Source organism: Corticium candelabrum, chromosome 11 (assembly GCF_963422355.1).
Source record: "Corticium candelabrum chromosome 11, ooCorCand1.1, whole genome shotgun sequence".
In the NCBI taxonomy this organism is placed as follows: domain Eukaryota; kingdom Metazoa; phylum Porifera; class Homoscleromorpha; order Homosclerophorida; family Plakinidae; genus Corticium; species Corticium candelabrum.
The window spans coordinates 2,385,182-2,400,712 of record NC_085095.1 but is presented as its reverse complement, the minus strand read 5'-3'; the positions used below and the strand labels follow the sequence as shown (position 1 = coordinate 2,400,712).

Below are 15,531 nucleotides of genomic sequence, written 5' to 3'. Positions count from 1 at the left end.
CTGGTGTGAAGTATGCTGTTTCTAGTTCCACGAATATGACATGAGTGTTCATGCACACGTTGTTTACACGTGTGGCGTGTGCGGATTAGGACGTCTAGTGACAAATTGAGTGAAGATGATTTGTACAAATAGACGAATAGAAGGTATTTGTTAGTCATGTGTACAAGAGTTGTTCCAGTACCATTACGTCTTCAGAACCCTTATGTAGATAATATTAGTAATAAATTTATTTCCTCGAGCATGCTTAGAAAGTTAGGGTAAAGTGATTGGTCAGTCGGTCTGTTTGTTTGTCTGTATGTCTGTTGATACTTTTCATCAGAAACTGAATGCAAACGTTGAGTCCTTTGCATAATCACTCATGATCAATACACATAGACTCTGTCTGTCTGTCTGTCTGTCTGTCCTTCTCTCTGTCTGTCTGCTGTCTGTCTGCTGTCTGTCTGCTGTCTGTCTGCTGTCTGTCTGTTTGAATGTCTGTCCTCAGAACAATTTTATCACTAAATTCTACTGTTCAGAATACACAATTTCAATCTAGTGACTAAATTAATAAATATATCTATCATATAAATGTTCTGATCAAACTAGTCTGGTAGTAGTCATAACAAATTTTTCATAATGACTTCTACCAGCTAGTACTTATGTGTCTATGGAAATTGATCTAGAGTGTCTTTTTGTTAACTTGAATATTACAGTCAATTACGTTTATTAATACACATGACTAGTAAACTTATTAATTAATTAATACTGCATATATACGTAACTGTGCCAACGCAAAGATTAGCTAAACATGGACACAATGTCACATTGTGACAATGTGGTACAGTACAGTGTAAGTAGGAAATAATAGCTATATAGTAGACTTACAATATTATGATAATTAGTAATCATTCATCGCCACCTTGTACCAGATCCATTGCAAAACGATTACCAACACCTAGCTGAATTGCAATACGGGGTTTCAATTATCCGGGTAACCTGAATATGTTACGGCGTTTCAATTTTGTAGCTGCTAGTAATGTTATATACGTCTTAACCGCTGGCAGACAACTGAGTGTCTCAAGTCGGTTATGCTTCCCTTCTAGACCCTTCTGGCAATTGCAATTGCTCTCGACCTCGAAGTGTTTTTCTACCGACAGACCTTGGTACGACCTTAACTACACTCAGTTCAAACAACGTGTCAATAAGGAAGACATTCAACTGATTGACGTGCGAGAGCCTTACGAATATAAAGCGGGACAGATCCAGAATTCAATAAATATTCCACGTACTGTACTGCACTAGATTTCTTGGTAATGCGTGTGATACAGGGAGCAGAAATTTATGTTTTGAATTTTAGTGGGCGAGGTGGAACATGCTCTCAAGATGTCGGATGATGCATTTATGCAGAAATATGGGACTAAAAAGCCTTCTGGAGATGATACAAACTTTGTGTTTCACTGTATGGGTGGAGTTCGAAGTCGAAAAGCTATGAACCTTGCTCATTCCTTTGGCTATAACAAGTAGGACGTGATTTTTAGCGCAAGGAACATTCAGTGGGTATAGTTGTTTTGTTTCTAGGGCATCACACTATTTGGGTGGATATGCCGAATGGGTACAGAATGAATCAGAGAAATAAAGAAGGACTGCTAGCTATAGATGTACTAGTAGAGATGCATAGGTGGACAAGATGACAAAAGTTGCTGAGTATGCATTCAGATATGCTATGTGCATACATGGATAGCTGGACACTTACATACAGGCTATGTAGCTGCATGTGGAATGCACAGAGCATACGTATGATTTTTTGGAAACCGTTATGTCTTGTGCACATACGGGCTACTTGTAAAATGCAGGTGTACTGTCCACGTGCTTGTACAGAGGTATGACATTTGCATTGAGATGTTCCAGTTGCACTCCAGGTAGGAGGGGATAAGAATGATATGACATCACTCTGAACTCCCCAATCACATTTCCAGACCAGAGAGCGCGCGAACTCTGGTCTGGAAGTTCGAGGCTACTCTGTAGTCTCGCGCCGCCAGCCCCTCCCTCCTTTTGACTTCCGTTGGTACCGGTAGTCTCGTGCACATACGGGCTGGTTGTGTAGGCGTACCCTGCCAGTTCCTTTCCCTGACACAAATACATCAATATGGCATCCGGCATTGATTTTCCAATCGTACCATCTGCTTTGCTGAACGTGCTCAAGATTAAAGATTCCGCCGAGGGCTATCTGCTGCCAGACGTTGGCTATGAGTACGCCGACTTGGAGCCTCACATCGATGAAGCAACTATGCGTCTTCATCACAGCCGCCATCACGCTGGATACACGAAGAAAACAAACGCTGCGCTCGAAGCGTGGAGAAAATCGGTAGACAAGATACGTTTCGTCGTTCAATTGGCTGTCGCCTAACATTTTGTTGTGTACATGCGCGTGTGTGCTTTTTGCAGGGAGAGTCGGCCGAATTGGCCTCTAAGCCTATTGAAAACATCATTCAGAGGATTGACGACGTGCCGAAGAAGTGGCAGCGTGCAATACGAAATAATGGCGGCGGGTTGGTCTCTAGTCTGTCATGTGTCAGTTTACACGAGGCCGGTAAAAATGTGGCTTTGGTTTAACTCAATCCCATAGCTCAGAGTCCAGCCCTATTTTGCGTTTTTACGCACGCATGTGCCACTTGGTACAACCTCGATTATTTGGACTTCTTTGTTGGAAGTCAAATGGTCTGGATATTTGAATGTCTGGATGATAGACATGATGACTTCCTTGAGGCTCAGTCAGACAGACAATCAAGTAATGAACACATGTCTAGTACGCAGCCCTATTAGGTCAATCTGCTGACAGGATTGATGTTATACGGGACACATGTACAATGCACGCGCTTTTGGTCACAGAAATTTTTCTGGAGTATTGAAAAGTCTGAATAATTGGTGTCATAATAATCCAAGTTGTACTGTATCCTCATCTCCGGATAATAAGTCATAGACGCACAAGGTCTGGGGTACGAGCTAAACATTTAGTTAGTGATGAGCAACGCTAAATTTTGTCCTAGCTGATGTAGTATTTGAAAGTGAGCCATGTCCTTGGGTCTGAGGCTCACTTCAGTCCAAATAATTGTTGTAAACTCTCAGGCTTGCTTTTGTCCCAGTGTAGCAGGAAATTGGGTATGCGAATATTAGGTACGGCCGTACCTAATATCCTAAGAATAACAAGTACAGCGTACCAAATATTCTGTACACCTGTGTGTTCAGCCCAGGAAAGTGAGTCCGCATGTACCTGAAACTTGCCAGTTTGACTATCAACGTAGACTCGAGTGGTCTTTCTCCTCCACCTGGGGAGATGACCGGATAGACACTCGAGCCTACTATCAATGAGTTGTTTCAATCAAAATTAGCAGCCAGGTAACGTATGCTGGAACATGAACGTATACTGGCTGTATGCTTCTGGGTGATATCGCCCAATTTCTAGTTTCATATCTTTGCGCATGCTCAAAAAGTTGCATTTGAAAATGCTAACTGACGTGCTGGCAGTTGCAGCTTTTCTGCGGAAGCTGAGAGGAGGTTTATGTAAACGTTTATAACTATTTGGCATACCTGATACAAATTTTTACAAATTTGAGTAATTAATACAAATACCTGATGTACTAAATTTCCAAAATATTAAAATTTTAGGTAGTATCAAATCCAATATATTGAGTATGTACCAGACTTCTTAGCATATTGGATATGTGTATTAATTAGATTAAACAATTTAACGTATTGTATATACGTACCACGTTTCCTATTCAGTACGGCCATACAAGATTTCCTAGGATATTCAGTATGTACCGGATTTCCTAGAACATTTAGTACGGCGTACCATACTGCTTAGGATATTCAGTACGTACCAGATTTCTTAGGATATTCAGTATGGCCGTACCAGATTTCTGCCACTGACAGACCGTACCAGATTTGCTAGAGCCGAACTTATTCTCCTACGAAATTTGGTACGGTTGTACCCAATATCCGGGCGTACCCAATCTGCTGTTACACTGGGCTGGGCCCAGGTCCTATAGCGTTGTGTAAATGGGGCTATATACTGTATGTTGGAAGGGATTGATGGGTAATTGTGCTGTAGGTTTATCAATCATGCCTTCTACTGGCAGAACATGAGTCCTCCTAGCGACTCGAATGCACAGCGTGAGCCTTCGGGAAACTTAGGAGAGAGAATCAAGTCTACGTTTGGATCTTTTGCCGATTTCAAGAAGCAATTCACGGACACCGGCACCGGTCTGTTCGGATCCGGTAAGCTTGCTCTGCACGTTGAACGGCTATACGTTGCACACTTCACAGCAGATTAGAGTACCGACTAATAACAAGTTCTCCCGGCATTCTATTTAAACCAGGAGGTTATTAATATCGACTAGTCACGTGACTCAAGTATGACAGTAAATATTTGAAGTCATGATATCCGTCGGTTGTCACGTTATAGGTCCATGTGGTTTCACACGTGCTGCTTCAAGCCAACTACCTGTGAAATCACATAGACCTATCTATACCCACACCTGACACTGTGAAAGTGAAACCACACTGTTAAACAACAGCTGCAAGACTGACTTTGAGCATACAATTAGTACACAGTGCATGTGGCTGGTAGTGACGAGCCTTTCTGTACAGGGTGGGTGTGGCTTGTCGAAGTTCCTGGTTCGTCCGAACTGCGAATCCTGACGTCGGAAAACCAAGACAATCCGATGTCTCAGGGTCTGAAGCCGATTCTGGCTTTGGACGTGTGGGAGCACGCGTATTATTTGAAACATCAGAACAACAGGCCGTCGTACGTTGAGGAATGGTGGAAGGTTGTAGATTGGCGCAAAGTTGGTGACATCCTCACTGCATGGAATGCTAAACAGTGACTGGACGAGGGAGAATGTGAACAACAATTGCTTCTAACTTCAAATCTTTGATTGTTTATCTGTTAGCTGCTAGTAGCTAGTATTGTGTTAGAATAAGTGTAGAGATGCAAGGTAGTGGGAATTGGTAATATGATGCATTGTGGTCTGACACACTGACACTGTAGCCATTTTAGTTGTCGCTACATGGGCCTGGGAGGCCGAGGCTACTGACATTGTTCTAGATACAGCTCTGGACACAGCCTTGACGCTAGGCCATCTTCGCCTTACTGGTGGAGTAGCACACCGATAATACATAGGGTTCACATGACCTGAAACGAAATCTTTGCCTTACAGTGGCAACTTCGTTTCTGGTCATGTGAACTCTGTGTATTATCGTGCGCGTTACTACACAGCCGAAGGCGAAGATTGAGGCTACCGGACACTGTGAAGTCTACAGATGCTGGTAAGTCAGATGCTTGCTCTTTATAACTGGAGAGGTTTGTTTGAAGTTGCTGACTTCCTGGATTATTTAAATGAATGTGTTGCTTTACATTAATTAATTAACAAGGGATCCCATTGTAACCTAGCGCGCGTGGTAGGTCGTTTGGTCATTGGTCTGCGTAGGCGTTACTGTGTGGATTGTAGTCCTGGATGAACTGCCATCACCCTGCGGGTAACATCAGACTAACGTTCGCATTGTGCAGACACTCGCGTGTTTGCTTTGTTGAACATGAACTTATTGGCAGATGGTGATGTGTCTGTGACAGTGTGTGCTGGTGGATGATGGATGATGGAATAAAAGTGTCCGTGTTTTGTATCAAATCGACAATTTTCCAAGCCTCGCGTAGCCAGACCCTTTTTCACCCAAGGATAACGCGCCGGGACGGTCTGGGTACGCGAGACTAGTGATTTGTACGTAGTGAAACTTCCTGTTGCCTACTCAAGACAGTGGTTGTGTTGTTTCAACATCATCTCTTTTCTATCACCTACTCTATAAGTGACAATAGTGTTTGATGGTAGTTGGTAGTCTTGCTTTATAATTACAAGCATAGTGAATGGCAACGCTTTCGTAAGGACCCGGATATTCTTACTTTTATCAACGTCACTAGTAATAAATGACACGCTCCGTGTGTACCGTCCGAGGTCAGGAATAGAAATTTCAGATTTGATGGAGATGTGATGCGTCGTTAACGTTCTAGAGGAATTCGAGCGCGAGAGGAGGCGGATTCGATCAGCAAGAAATGGCGTCGTCCTGAAAAAACTCTGGAAGACAACGACATCTTCGCTGTCTACGACTATCAGTTCGGCGTGCGCGAGCGAAATTTGGTGGAACTGCGACACACGAGCGCTCGCGCGCGCGCGCACACACACACCACACACACACACACACACACACACACACACACCACACACACACGCGCGCACACACACACACACACACACACACACACACACACACACACACATACACGCACACACACACCACACACACACACACACACACCACACACACACGCGCGCACACACACCACACACACACACACACACACACACACACACACACACACACACACACACACACATACACGCACACACACACCACACACGCGCGCGCACACACACCACACACACACCACCACCACACACACACCACACCACACACACACCACACACACACACGCACATTTTCCTATTCTAAATATAGATATCTATATATACCACAACATCCTTTTTCCTGTTCCCGCAGTAAGATAAACCCATTCCGTCGTCATCCTCATCCGGGACCCAAAACGTCATCGTGCGATCTACCACGATCCACATTTCATCGTTCAAACACCTTCACTAACCGTCAGCCGTGATGGCCGACACAGGAGCAGGTGGTCGGAGCCACCAGATGAAAGTCGTCCTCCTCGGCGAGGGCTGCGTCGGCAAAACGTCGCTCGTCCTCAGATATTGCGAAAATAAGTTCAACGAGAAGCATATTAGCACTCTGCAGGTGCGTACGCAACATTCCAGAGTATAATAAATGATATCGAGACGCTCCACGACTCGTTTGAGTTTGAAAATGGCGACATCCGGGCTCTAGTTTCGTTATATTGTTCGTTAGGCGTCGTTTCTAACGAAGAAGTTGAACATAGGAGGCAAGCGAGTGACGTTGAACATTTGGGTGAGTGTTGTGTGACCCTGTAGATATTGTCGTGTGTATGTGTGTGTGACGTATCTTGGTTGCTGAGTGTGACGTCAGTGTATGGGGGTGTTCACTAATTGTAGGATACAGCAGGCCAGGAGCGGTTTCATGCGCTCGGTCCGATCTATTACAGAGACAGGTGAGTGGAGTGTGTTTTTGTGTGTGGAAGAGATCGTTGATTGGCTGTGTTGTGTAGCAATGGAGCTCTGCTAGTGTATGACATCACAGATCAAGATTCCTTCCAGAAGGTGAGACGATGCGATGACATTGAAATGATTAGACGACTTAGTGACTTACTGGATGTCTTACGTATTGGGGAGCGGACACAGTACTGTGTAGCAGATTCTGTGTTAGTTGTTTTGTTGTTTGATTTGGCCACTACATTGAATGTTGACGATCATTTTGTGATGTTGTGTGTATGTAAAAGATTATTGAATTTTTTGTTACTTGTGTATGTAATAGTGTTTGTTTGTCTGTCTGTTTGTCTGTCTGTCTTATCGTGTGTCTGTTTTCTGTTTGTTTGTCTGTCTGTCTCGTCGTGTCAGTCTGTTTGTCTGTTTGTCCTGTCATGTGCCTGTTTGTCTGTCTTGTTGTGTGACTGTTTGTCTGTCTGTCTGTCCGTCTGTCTGTCTGTCTGACTCATTGTGTGTCTGTCTGTCTGTCTTATCGTCTGTCTGTCTGTATCATCATCGTGTGTTTGTCTGTCTGTCTCATCATCATGTGTTTGTCTGTCTGTCTCATCGTGTGTCTGTTTGTTTGTTTGTCTGTCATTGTGTGTCTGTTTGTTTGTTTGTCTGTCTGTCTGTCTCATCATGTGTCTGTTTGTTTGTCTGTCTGTTTGTTTGTTTGTCTGTCTGTTTGTTTGTTTGTCTGTCTGTTTGTTTGTTTGTCTGTCTGTTTGTCTGTCTGTCTGTCTCATTGTGTGTCTGTTTGTCTCACCATGTGTCTGTTTGTCTGTTTGTTTGTCTGTCTGTCTCATTGTGTGTCTGTTAGTCTGTTTCTTTGTCTGTCTTGTCATGTGTCTGTTTGTCTCTCTATTTGTCTGTTTGCCTATTCAATACATATACTTCAAACACGATTACAAACTAAATGATTCTGCTAAAGGTAAACTATAGATGTGAGTGCAACAGACTTGTCTGTCTGTGTGTCATTATTTATTTCTTACATCAGACTATGATACAATTCTGCAAAGAACTACAGTAATACAACTAAAGTCCATTCCTGAATAGGAGAATACGTGGGAACTGTTGTTAATAGATAAGGAATCGAAGAGCAGAGATGGGCGTAGCTAGTGGAATGAAAGGTTCCAGTATAGAAATGTTTTGCTATAAACTTACGTTCAAAGGTTCAACCAATGCCTCAACTACATAAGCTTGCTAGCTACAGCTGTTTTACTTATCAATCAATAGTTCAAAGTACGTCCACGTCAGCTTTCAAGTAGTGGGCGTCTTAGCGGTGACTTTGAAGTTATCTGACGCCTGGTGTAAATGGAAGAGTAGGGCAGGGCCAAGTGCATGTCATACAGGAAGTTAGTAATTGTGTTGTAATAGAGCACCAGTCATCGTATTCAATAACTGATCTGGAACCTCCTCCTTGTAAGCTTTCCAATGATGTTGGAATCAACTCGCTAGGACATCTGCTTCAGGAGATACGGGTTTTTTCCCACGTATTCTCCTATTCGGGAAGGGAACTTTAGACTAATGTTCATTGAAAAGCTAACATTACAGCAAACTAAAACATTTATATATAACTAGTGCCGAACCGTGCCAAGCCATGCCAGCTCGGCTTGGTCTTTCTAGCCGGGCCAGTGCACGCCAGCCCAGGCTGGCTTGGGTCAAATACATCGTGTAAACGCATAGCGTGCTGGAAAACGGGCCGCGCATGCTCAGTTGGTAGTCTCGCATGGTCGGACCCCTTTTCGATACGTCATACTTCTGCGAGAAAATGGCACAAGTAGCGTGGAGCTAGACGAAGACTTTGTTAGGGAGCGACTAAGATGAGCAAGAAGTTTAGCGTTTGAACTCCATTGCTGCATGTGCGCAACAGTCGCCTGGTGATAGACCTACGACGTCTCGTATATGTCCTATGCATTCTGGATATGACTGTTGTAAAACCATAGAGAAAAAACGCGAGCAACTTGACCTCTGTCCGTTGCAAACGTGAGCTAACGAGAGCTATGTCAAGCTCAAGGAACTAACACATGTTAGTGACACGCATTGGCTTCCTTCTACGGAGTGTGTCGTGTAAACGCGGGCTGGAATACTGGACTGGCACGAGCTGGCGTGGCTTGGCAAGGCTCGCTATGCGTGCCCGTGTAAACAGGCTATAAGTCTAATGAGGAAAAATTGGGTACTGAGTAAGTCGGGCCTCCCTGTTTGTTTGTCTGCTTGTCTGTCTGTCTGTCTGTCTGTCTGTCTGTCTGCCTGCCTGTCTCTGTGTTAATTAGTAAATTAGTTACGTGACATGCACTTGCATAAATCTCCCTAATAGACTACAGTAGAGTGCCACTTATACAAACAGGTCGGGTCTCGAAGCCGTTGGTACAAGTGATTTGTTGGATACCCAGTACGAAGTACTATCAGTACACAGTGGTGGGTATCACTGCATGTGTAACATATATTTGCGTGTGCTCTCGCTTCAATTTGTGGTTTTGATTTTATGTATTGATTTTGTGGCCATGTGATGACCATGCCCCCACAGGGTTTGGTTCTTACCATGTTGGCAGAGCTGGCACAGCCGGCTAATAGCTACAGTCATAGTTGTATCAATATTTGAAATAGTGCCAGAGAGCGATTGCCGAGAACTTCCAGTACAGGCTATAGATAATTAATTAATAATTTATTTCTTTGAGATCTTTGTGTGTCACTGTGACCGTGTATACCCAGACACTCTTTCTTCATTCCCAGTAGTTGAAGTCTTGTTGATATCTTGATCAACTTTCTGTGATACAACACGAGCAAAGAATTGAAATCACGTGCTCAATCATGCCCTTTAGTGCGCATTAGGCCGGACCAATCTGAATCTGCTTCCACCGGCTTTGCTTGGTGCAACTATCTGGGGAGAACCGTGTCCTGTATGGATAAAAACGTGGTCTTTGAATGGTACATATCAAGGTATTTGATGTTTGGGCAACTTGTGCATTCATGTGAATGACAGAGTGTGGTGATGAGCAAACGGATGACTGGACCGTTGGATGCCACACACTGTGACAGCGTGTGCGGGCATGGCCGCTCTGGTTTTCACGAAGTTGACTTTAGTCTGCATTACAAAACTGCCACTTCCTGTCTGGGTGCTAAGTAATGAAATAAGTAATATACTTTTCAAGATACATTACTAGTAATTAATTTAAAGTGTAATCCACATGCGTAGAAAGTACATTGCCTAGCTACTTAGCCTTGTCTTCTTCTTTGAAATGCTGTGAGAACTAGTTGTAAGATGGATGTTAATATTAATGGAGCAGACACTACACGTACATAATAATCATTTGGTGAGGCTGCTACCTAAGCCACGCCCATGTAACGCGCGCTAGGCATTTATGCTGACTATGTCAAGTGTTTATATTTAGTCTGAACGCAATGTATCCTGTTGAGCTCCAACCATTACAAGAGTTGTAACATAATCGCGGTTTGTTGTCTTCATTGATAGTGAAATTTCAAATGTTTAGGTACAGAAGTGGGTGAAAGAGTTGAGGAAGATGTTAGGTGATGATATATGTTTGTGCATAGTCGGTGAGTTGACACAATAATTCATAATAAGTAGGGATTACATTGAAGGTCTTTCTTCCAGGCAATAAAATAGACTTGGAGAAAAACAGAACAGTCGAAGTCAGTGAGGCAGAAAGGTAATAACCGACTGCAATGTGTGTGTGTGTGTGTGTGTGTGTGTGTGTGTGTGTGTGTGTGTGTGTGTGTGTGTGTGTGTGTGTGTGTGTGTGTGTGCTTATGTGTGTGTGTGTGCTTGTGTGTGTGTGTGTGTGTGTGTGTGTGTGTGTGTGTGTGTGTGTGTGTGTGTGTGTGTGTGTGTGTGTGTGTGTGTGTGTGTATCCACTTGAATATCATCTCTGTAGTTACGCACAAGCGGTTGGTGCGAAACACTTCCACACGTCGGCGAAACTGAACAAAGGCATCGAAGACATGTTCTTAGATCTATGCAAACGTGAGTCACACTCTTATCATGATACCTAATTCCATTGATTGACCACTTGTTTTGCAGGAATGATCGAGAGAGCTCCTAAGGCAGGCATAGGTGCCGGGATGGGAACGTATGGTGGCCAACGTGGCGTCGACATCATCGACGACGAACCCGAGAGACGTAACGGTGGTTGCTGCTCTTGAGTTAACTTACCCACCTCGTTTGGTATCTGTATTTGTGTATGATAATGTGCCACTGGAGTATATGATGGACTGTTGAATGTGGCTTTGTTAGCTATGTGGGAGGCTTTATCTTGTACACATGACAAGGGTCTAAACCAGGGACAACATGCATCCAGACATGCCTGAAAGCACACCACATGGTATAACTCATTTCACTAAGAATGTCAAGCGTAATAGCATCACAGCAGGTAAAAGCAGAATAAGTGTAGTGGCCGAGCGGCAACCTAATAGGCTAGTGTGTAATAATGTTCGAATGGATTAAAACAATCAATGTAAGGGTTGGAGATGCTTAGACTAGAACAATTGTGGACTTGCCTGTTGGACATCATGGTAGTGCAAAGGGTCTGGTGTACAAAAGTGTATGGCAGACACTTTCAAAGCAATACGTTTGATGTGTAATAGAAAACTTCAAGCATAATTTATTAACTTATTTATTATATATATATATATATATATCGCTGTATATATTTAAATATTCTACTATAGTTTGCCAACCCCAACCCCCACCCCAACACAACTATCTCAAAGTATCCCAACAATATCGTTACTACTGTCCAGTGCTAGTTGCTCTAAAACCATCTTAGAATTATAAAGCCAAAGTTTGATGGACAACTGTTGACGGAGGTATGAGGTGACTTGGCTAATGGTCAGGTGGTTATGCAGCAGTGCAATTGATTTTCAAAATGTCGACTCGACGAGGCTGTGAGACGACCAAAGACCGAAAGTTTCCACCAGGATAGGGTGGAATATCCCTCCTGCTGCTGTTATGACAGATGCTTGGTGTAAAGTGTCTTTTGCCTCCTCTCCAGCTGCAAGGCTCGTACGACCAAATAAGGTTGGAAGGAGTTTCTTACAGTAATGTCAAAATAAGTGGAGCGTCCTGCTCAAAATACGGATGGAAGCTTCTGTGAAGGATGTTGTACTGCATGTTGTTGTCTTGGAAACTGTCGTTAATTTATTTATGTATTGGCTTTTTATTTATTTATTTATTTATTTATTTATTTACTAATGAAGGAATACTCAACTCCAAGGTGACTCTGTCACACCAGAAATATGAGTAATGGCATCTTGTGTGATACATGGCATAATGACATTTGAAGGTACTGTACATCTACTTGTATACATACAGTAACGTACGATCCGTGCGGATGACTTATCTAAGTACACATACAATGTGTACAGCTAAAGCTAGTCTGACTCGTCCATCACTTCTGCTCTTGCTACCTTTGTTGCTCTCACTGCTTGTGTGTCCATCGTGTAGGAACCCATGCCGGCAGCGGCTTCAGCTTCCCTCTGAGTGTATGCTGGCTCGGCCAACTCTTTTAATCTACACGACAGAACAAAATCAGTACAAAAATCAGCTGTTACTGGTATGAGTAATGTAAACATATAAATGTGTAAGATAACATCGGTGGGAATTTAAATTGGCGGTTTGCTAAGATATTGACGGACAAAGCATATTTGACATATTTTATTGTAGTGGTTCGACATGGTTGTTTGATAATTGATCCATATTCCCCACCCAATAGATAAGTGGCCGCATTATGGAGGAGTTTGTTATCTTGTGGCCTCATCTGCATGAGGTACCAGCCATACCGCCATACCGCCATTAGCTGATCCACGTGCCTGATGACGTCAACATATCCTGGTGGCCAAATTAATGGCAGATTTTATACTGGCGGTCGCTGAAAAATCCACCAATCCGCCAAAATATAATTCCCACGAAGATTTCATCTTACACAGTATAATATATATCCAACCAGTAATGGCTTAATATTCAGGTGCCTGCATAGGTCAATTGATACAACTTTAGTGTGTGTTTCTAGGTATTAAAAGGAGGAATAGATGCTTTATGCATTATTGGAATGCTGCAATTAAGGTTAATGCTGTAACTAAGATGTGTGCGCATGTGTTTGTGTGCTGATGTGGTGTGTGTGTGTGTGTGTGTGTGTGTGTGTGTGTGTGTGTGTACAATCCCTAGCTACAATACAAAAGGACGGGCGACGAAACTTCATGAGGCTTCTTCATTGCCATTTTGGTCACTTGCATGAATCATTCCTAAACTGATCTGTAGTGACTAGTCGGACATGGAAACAATTTTTTGAAGTAGGTGGTATAATGAAACGTGGTTGCAGAAAGGAGAAATTTGAGGTTCGTACACACACACACACACACACACACACACACACACACACACACACACCGAGAGCTCAAAAGATATGATATAGCCATATAGGATCACGCCCCTTTCTGCTGTGCGACCCGGATTAGAAGCCTCGCTACGCTCGGCAATAATAAATAAAACTTTCCGCTCATGTTCATGCATTTTGAAATCTAGAGACTAAACTACAACTTAGTCAGCAAGCTTCAACACGTACAAGCCAGCCTACCGTCTCTTGTGGACCTTCGACTTTATGTGACCTTGAAGTGACGTCATATCCACAAAGTACCGCCTACGTAATTAATGACGTTGCAACGACGTGTTACGGCAGTTCGTCTCGAACCCTTACGCGCATTCAAGACAGTAGTGTTGTCCCAGACCAGGCAGACTCGCGTCAGGCGGCTGCTCTAGTAATTTAGTCGCGTTCTCTGCTTTCATATCGTCGTGAATCTGATCGATATCCTTCGTTCTCCGTCTCGTCCGGAATTTCCTTTTCGTATCCTTGATATTCTTGTGTACACGCTTCCGCCGTACACGTCCCATTGCTTCAAAAGGTCCCGTATGTTGCCTTGGAATTGTACACGTGCACAGTGTACGCGATATTCGGACGTGTTTAGCGGTATGTAGTTACGAAATCCTATGTCTATGAAGACGTGTATGTGACTTTCAAACAGCGGCTGTGCGGAACGTTGCAGGTGCAGAATCGCTTTGATTGAGCCCTAAGTCTTTGAACCCGAGCGCAATGATGTAGACGGTGTATAGCCACTGCGTAGTGTCTAGAGTGAATAGATACAGTACGGGTTGTTTGTAGACTCGAGCCCATTTCTCCCTGCCCCCGCCGTTCCCCGGATTGTCACTGTGGGGAGACGGTTGACAATCCGGGAAGAGGGTTGACAATCCGGGGAGAGGGTTGACAATCCGGGGAGAGGGTTGACAATCCGGGGAATGACGAAGGCGGGAGAGACTGGCGAGTACATAGCAGCTAAGGTAGGTAGGTTGTTGAGTGAGTGGGCTAAATGAGTTGTTGTCAAAGTAAAGACTATTGTGAGTCAGAGACTAAACGTCTAAAACTGGCGACGAGGATTCTTCGCCCGACAACAGCAAGTTCAAGGTGAGACGTTGTTCTAGTGAGACCCCAAAATTCTATATTAGCAGACAATGGTCTACAATTTGTCTACTCTTCGTTCAATGCGTTCTTGAAGTCATTTGGAATCAAAATACTAGCCCAGTGCAGGGCCGGATCCAGAGGGGGTTCAGGGGTTTCAACCCCCTCTTTTCCAATAGGCGTGGTTCAATAGTTTTACTTATATAATTTCTTTAGAAAAGAGAAAATTAGTAATGCTTTAAATAACTGCTAACGGTGAACCCCTTCTTTCAAGAATTCTTGGATCCGGCCCTGCAGTGCCATAGGCGGATGGAGGCCCTGGGGATCTCCTCCTCTTCAATGACACGCCCACCGCAGCCGAAATGTTGTTTGTTGTGTTATTAAAGTGAACGTACCTCAATGTTTGGATTGATGGTTCATTCTTTCAATTCAAAACTTATATGCCTATAATTATCTAATATATATGCTAAGAAATTAACCCTAGTACAGATTGAAGTGAGTTTGCTGGTTCTGTAGGTCATACACAGATTTAGCTGCTATGGGCGTGGCTATAATGATACAACTGGACCCCCTCTTTCGCAAAATTCTGTATCTGCGCCTGCCCACCTATGTGGCCAGGAGCAAATGGAGAGGTAGAGCGACAAAACCGCTCCCTATTGAAAGCAATGATTCCGAGGATTGCCCATGCAGAAGGCAAAGATTGGAAGAGAGAACTGAACTTTTTTCTTCTAGCATACCACATCACTCCACACTCGAGTTCTGGTGTGAGTCCTCGGGAAGACTTTCAAATAGAAAGGTCAAGTGCAAGTTGCCATTGACGACAGCTGATGAATGCAAAGGCGAGAACTGACAATATTGCG

General features: G+C 43.6%; 4 protein-coding genes across 4 annotated transcripts; 3 read left to right on the top strand and 1 right to left on the bottom strand.

Moving 5' to 3' along the window:
- Positions 1-957: 957 nt before the first annotated feature.
- LOC134186330 (thiosulfate sulfurtransferase/rhodanese-like domain-containing protein 3) lies at positions 958-1,632 on the top strand. Its single transcript, XM_062654258.1, has 3 exons — positions 958-1,264; positions 1,337-1,499; positions 1,558-1,632. The coding sequence occupies exons 1-3, from the start codon at positions 982-984 to the stop codon at positions 1,613-1,615; spliced, it is 504 nt and encodes a 167-aa protein (XP_062510242.1). The 5' UTR covers positions 958-981; the 3' UTR covers positions 1,616-1,632.
- Positions 1,633-2,079: 447 nt separating this feature from the next.
- LOC134187412 (superoxide dismutase [Mn/Fe] 1-like) lies at positions 2,080-5,021 on the top strand. Its single transcript, XM_062655529.1, has 4 exons — positions 2,080-2,344; positions 2,425-2,528; positions 4,091-4,257; positions 4,630-5,021. The coding sequence occupies exons 1-4, from the start codon at positions 2,126-2,128 to the stop codon at positions 4,863-4,865; spliced, it is 726 nt and encodes a 241-aa protein (XP_062511513.1). The 5' UTR covers positions 2,080-2,125; the 3' UTR covers positions 4,866-5,021.
- A 1,482-nt stretch (positions 5,022-6,503) lies between these two features.
- On the top strand, positions 6,504-11,503 carry LOC134187413 (ras-related protein Rab-21-like). Its single transcript, XM_062655530.1, has 8 exons — positions 6,504-6,840; positions 6,952-7,011; positions 7,116-7,171; positions 7,229-7,280; positions 10,697-10,760; positions 10,819-10,873; positions 11,099-11,187; positions 11,245-11,503. Exons 1-8 carry the CDS (start codon positions 6,703-6,705, stop codon positions 11,364-11,366), a joined length of 636 nt encoding a protein of 211 aa, XP_062511514.1. The 5' UTR covers positions 6,504-6,702; the 3' UTR covers positions 11,367-11,503.
- A 695-nt stretch (positions 11,504-12,198) lies between these two features.
- Positions 12,199-14,120, bottom strand: LOC134187414 (zinc finger protein 593-like). The gene is made up of 3 exons (XM_062655531.1): positions 13,916-14,120; positions 13,796-13,858; positions 12,199-12,732 (listed from the first exon to the last, which is right to left on the bottom strand). The coding sequence occupies exons 1-3, from the start codon at positions 14,107-14,109 to the stop codon at positions 12,594-12,596; spliced, it is 396 nt and encodes a 131-aa protein (XP_062511515.1). The 5' UTR covers positions 14,110-14,120; the 3' UTR covers positions 12,199-12,593.
- Between the last annotated feature and the right edge of the window lie 1,411 nt (positions 14,121-15,531).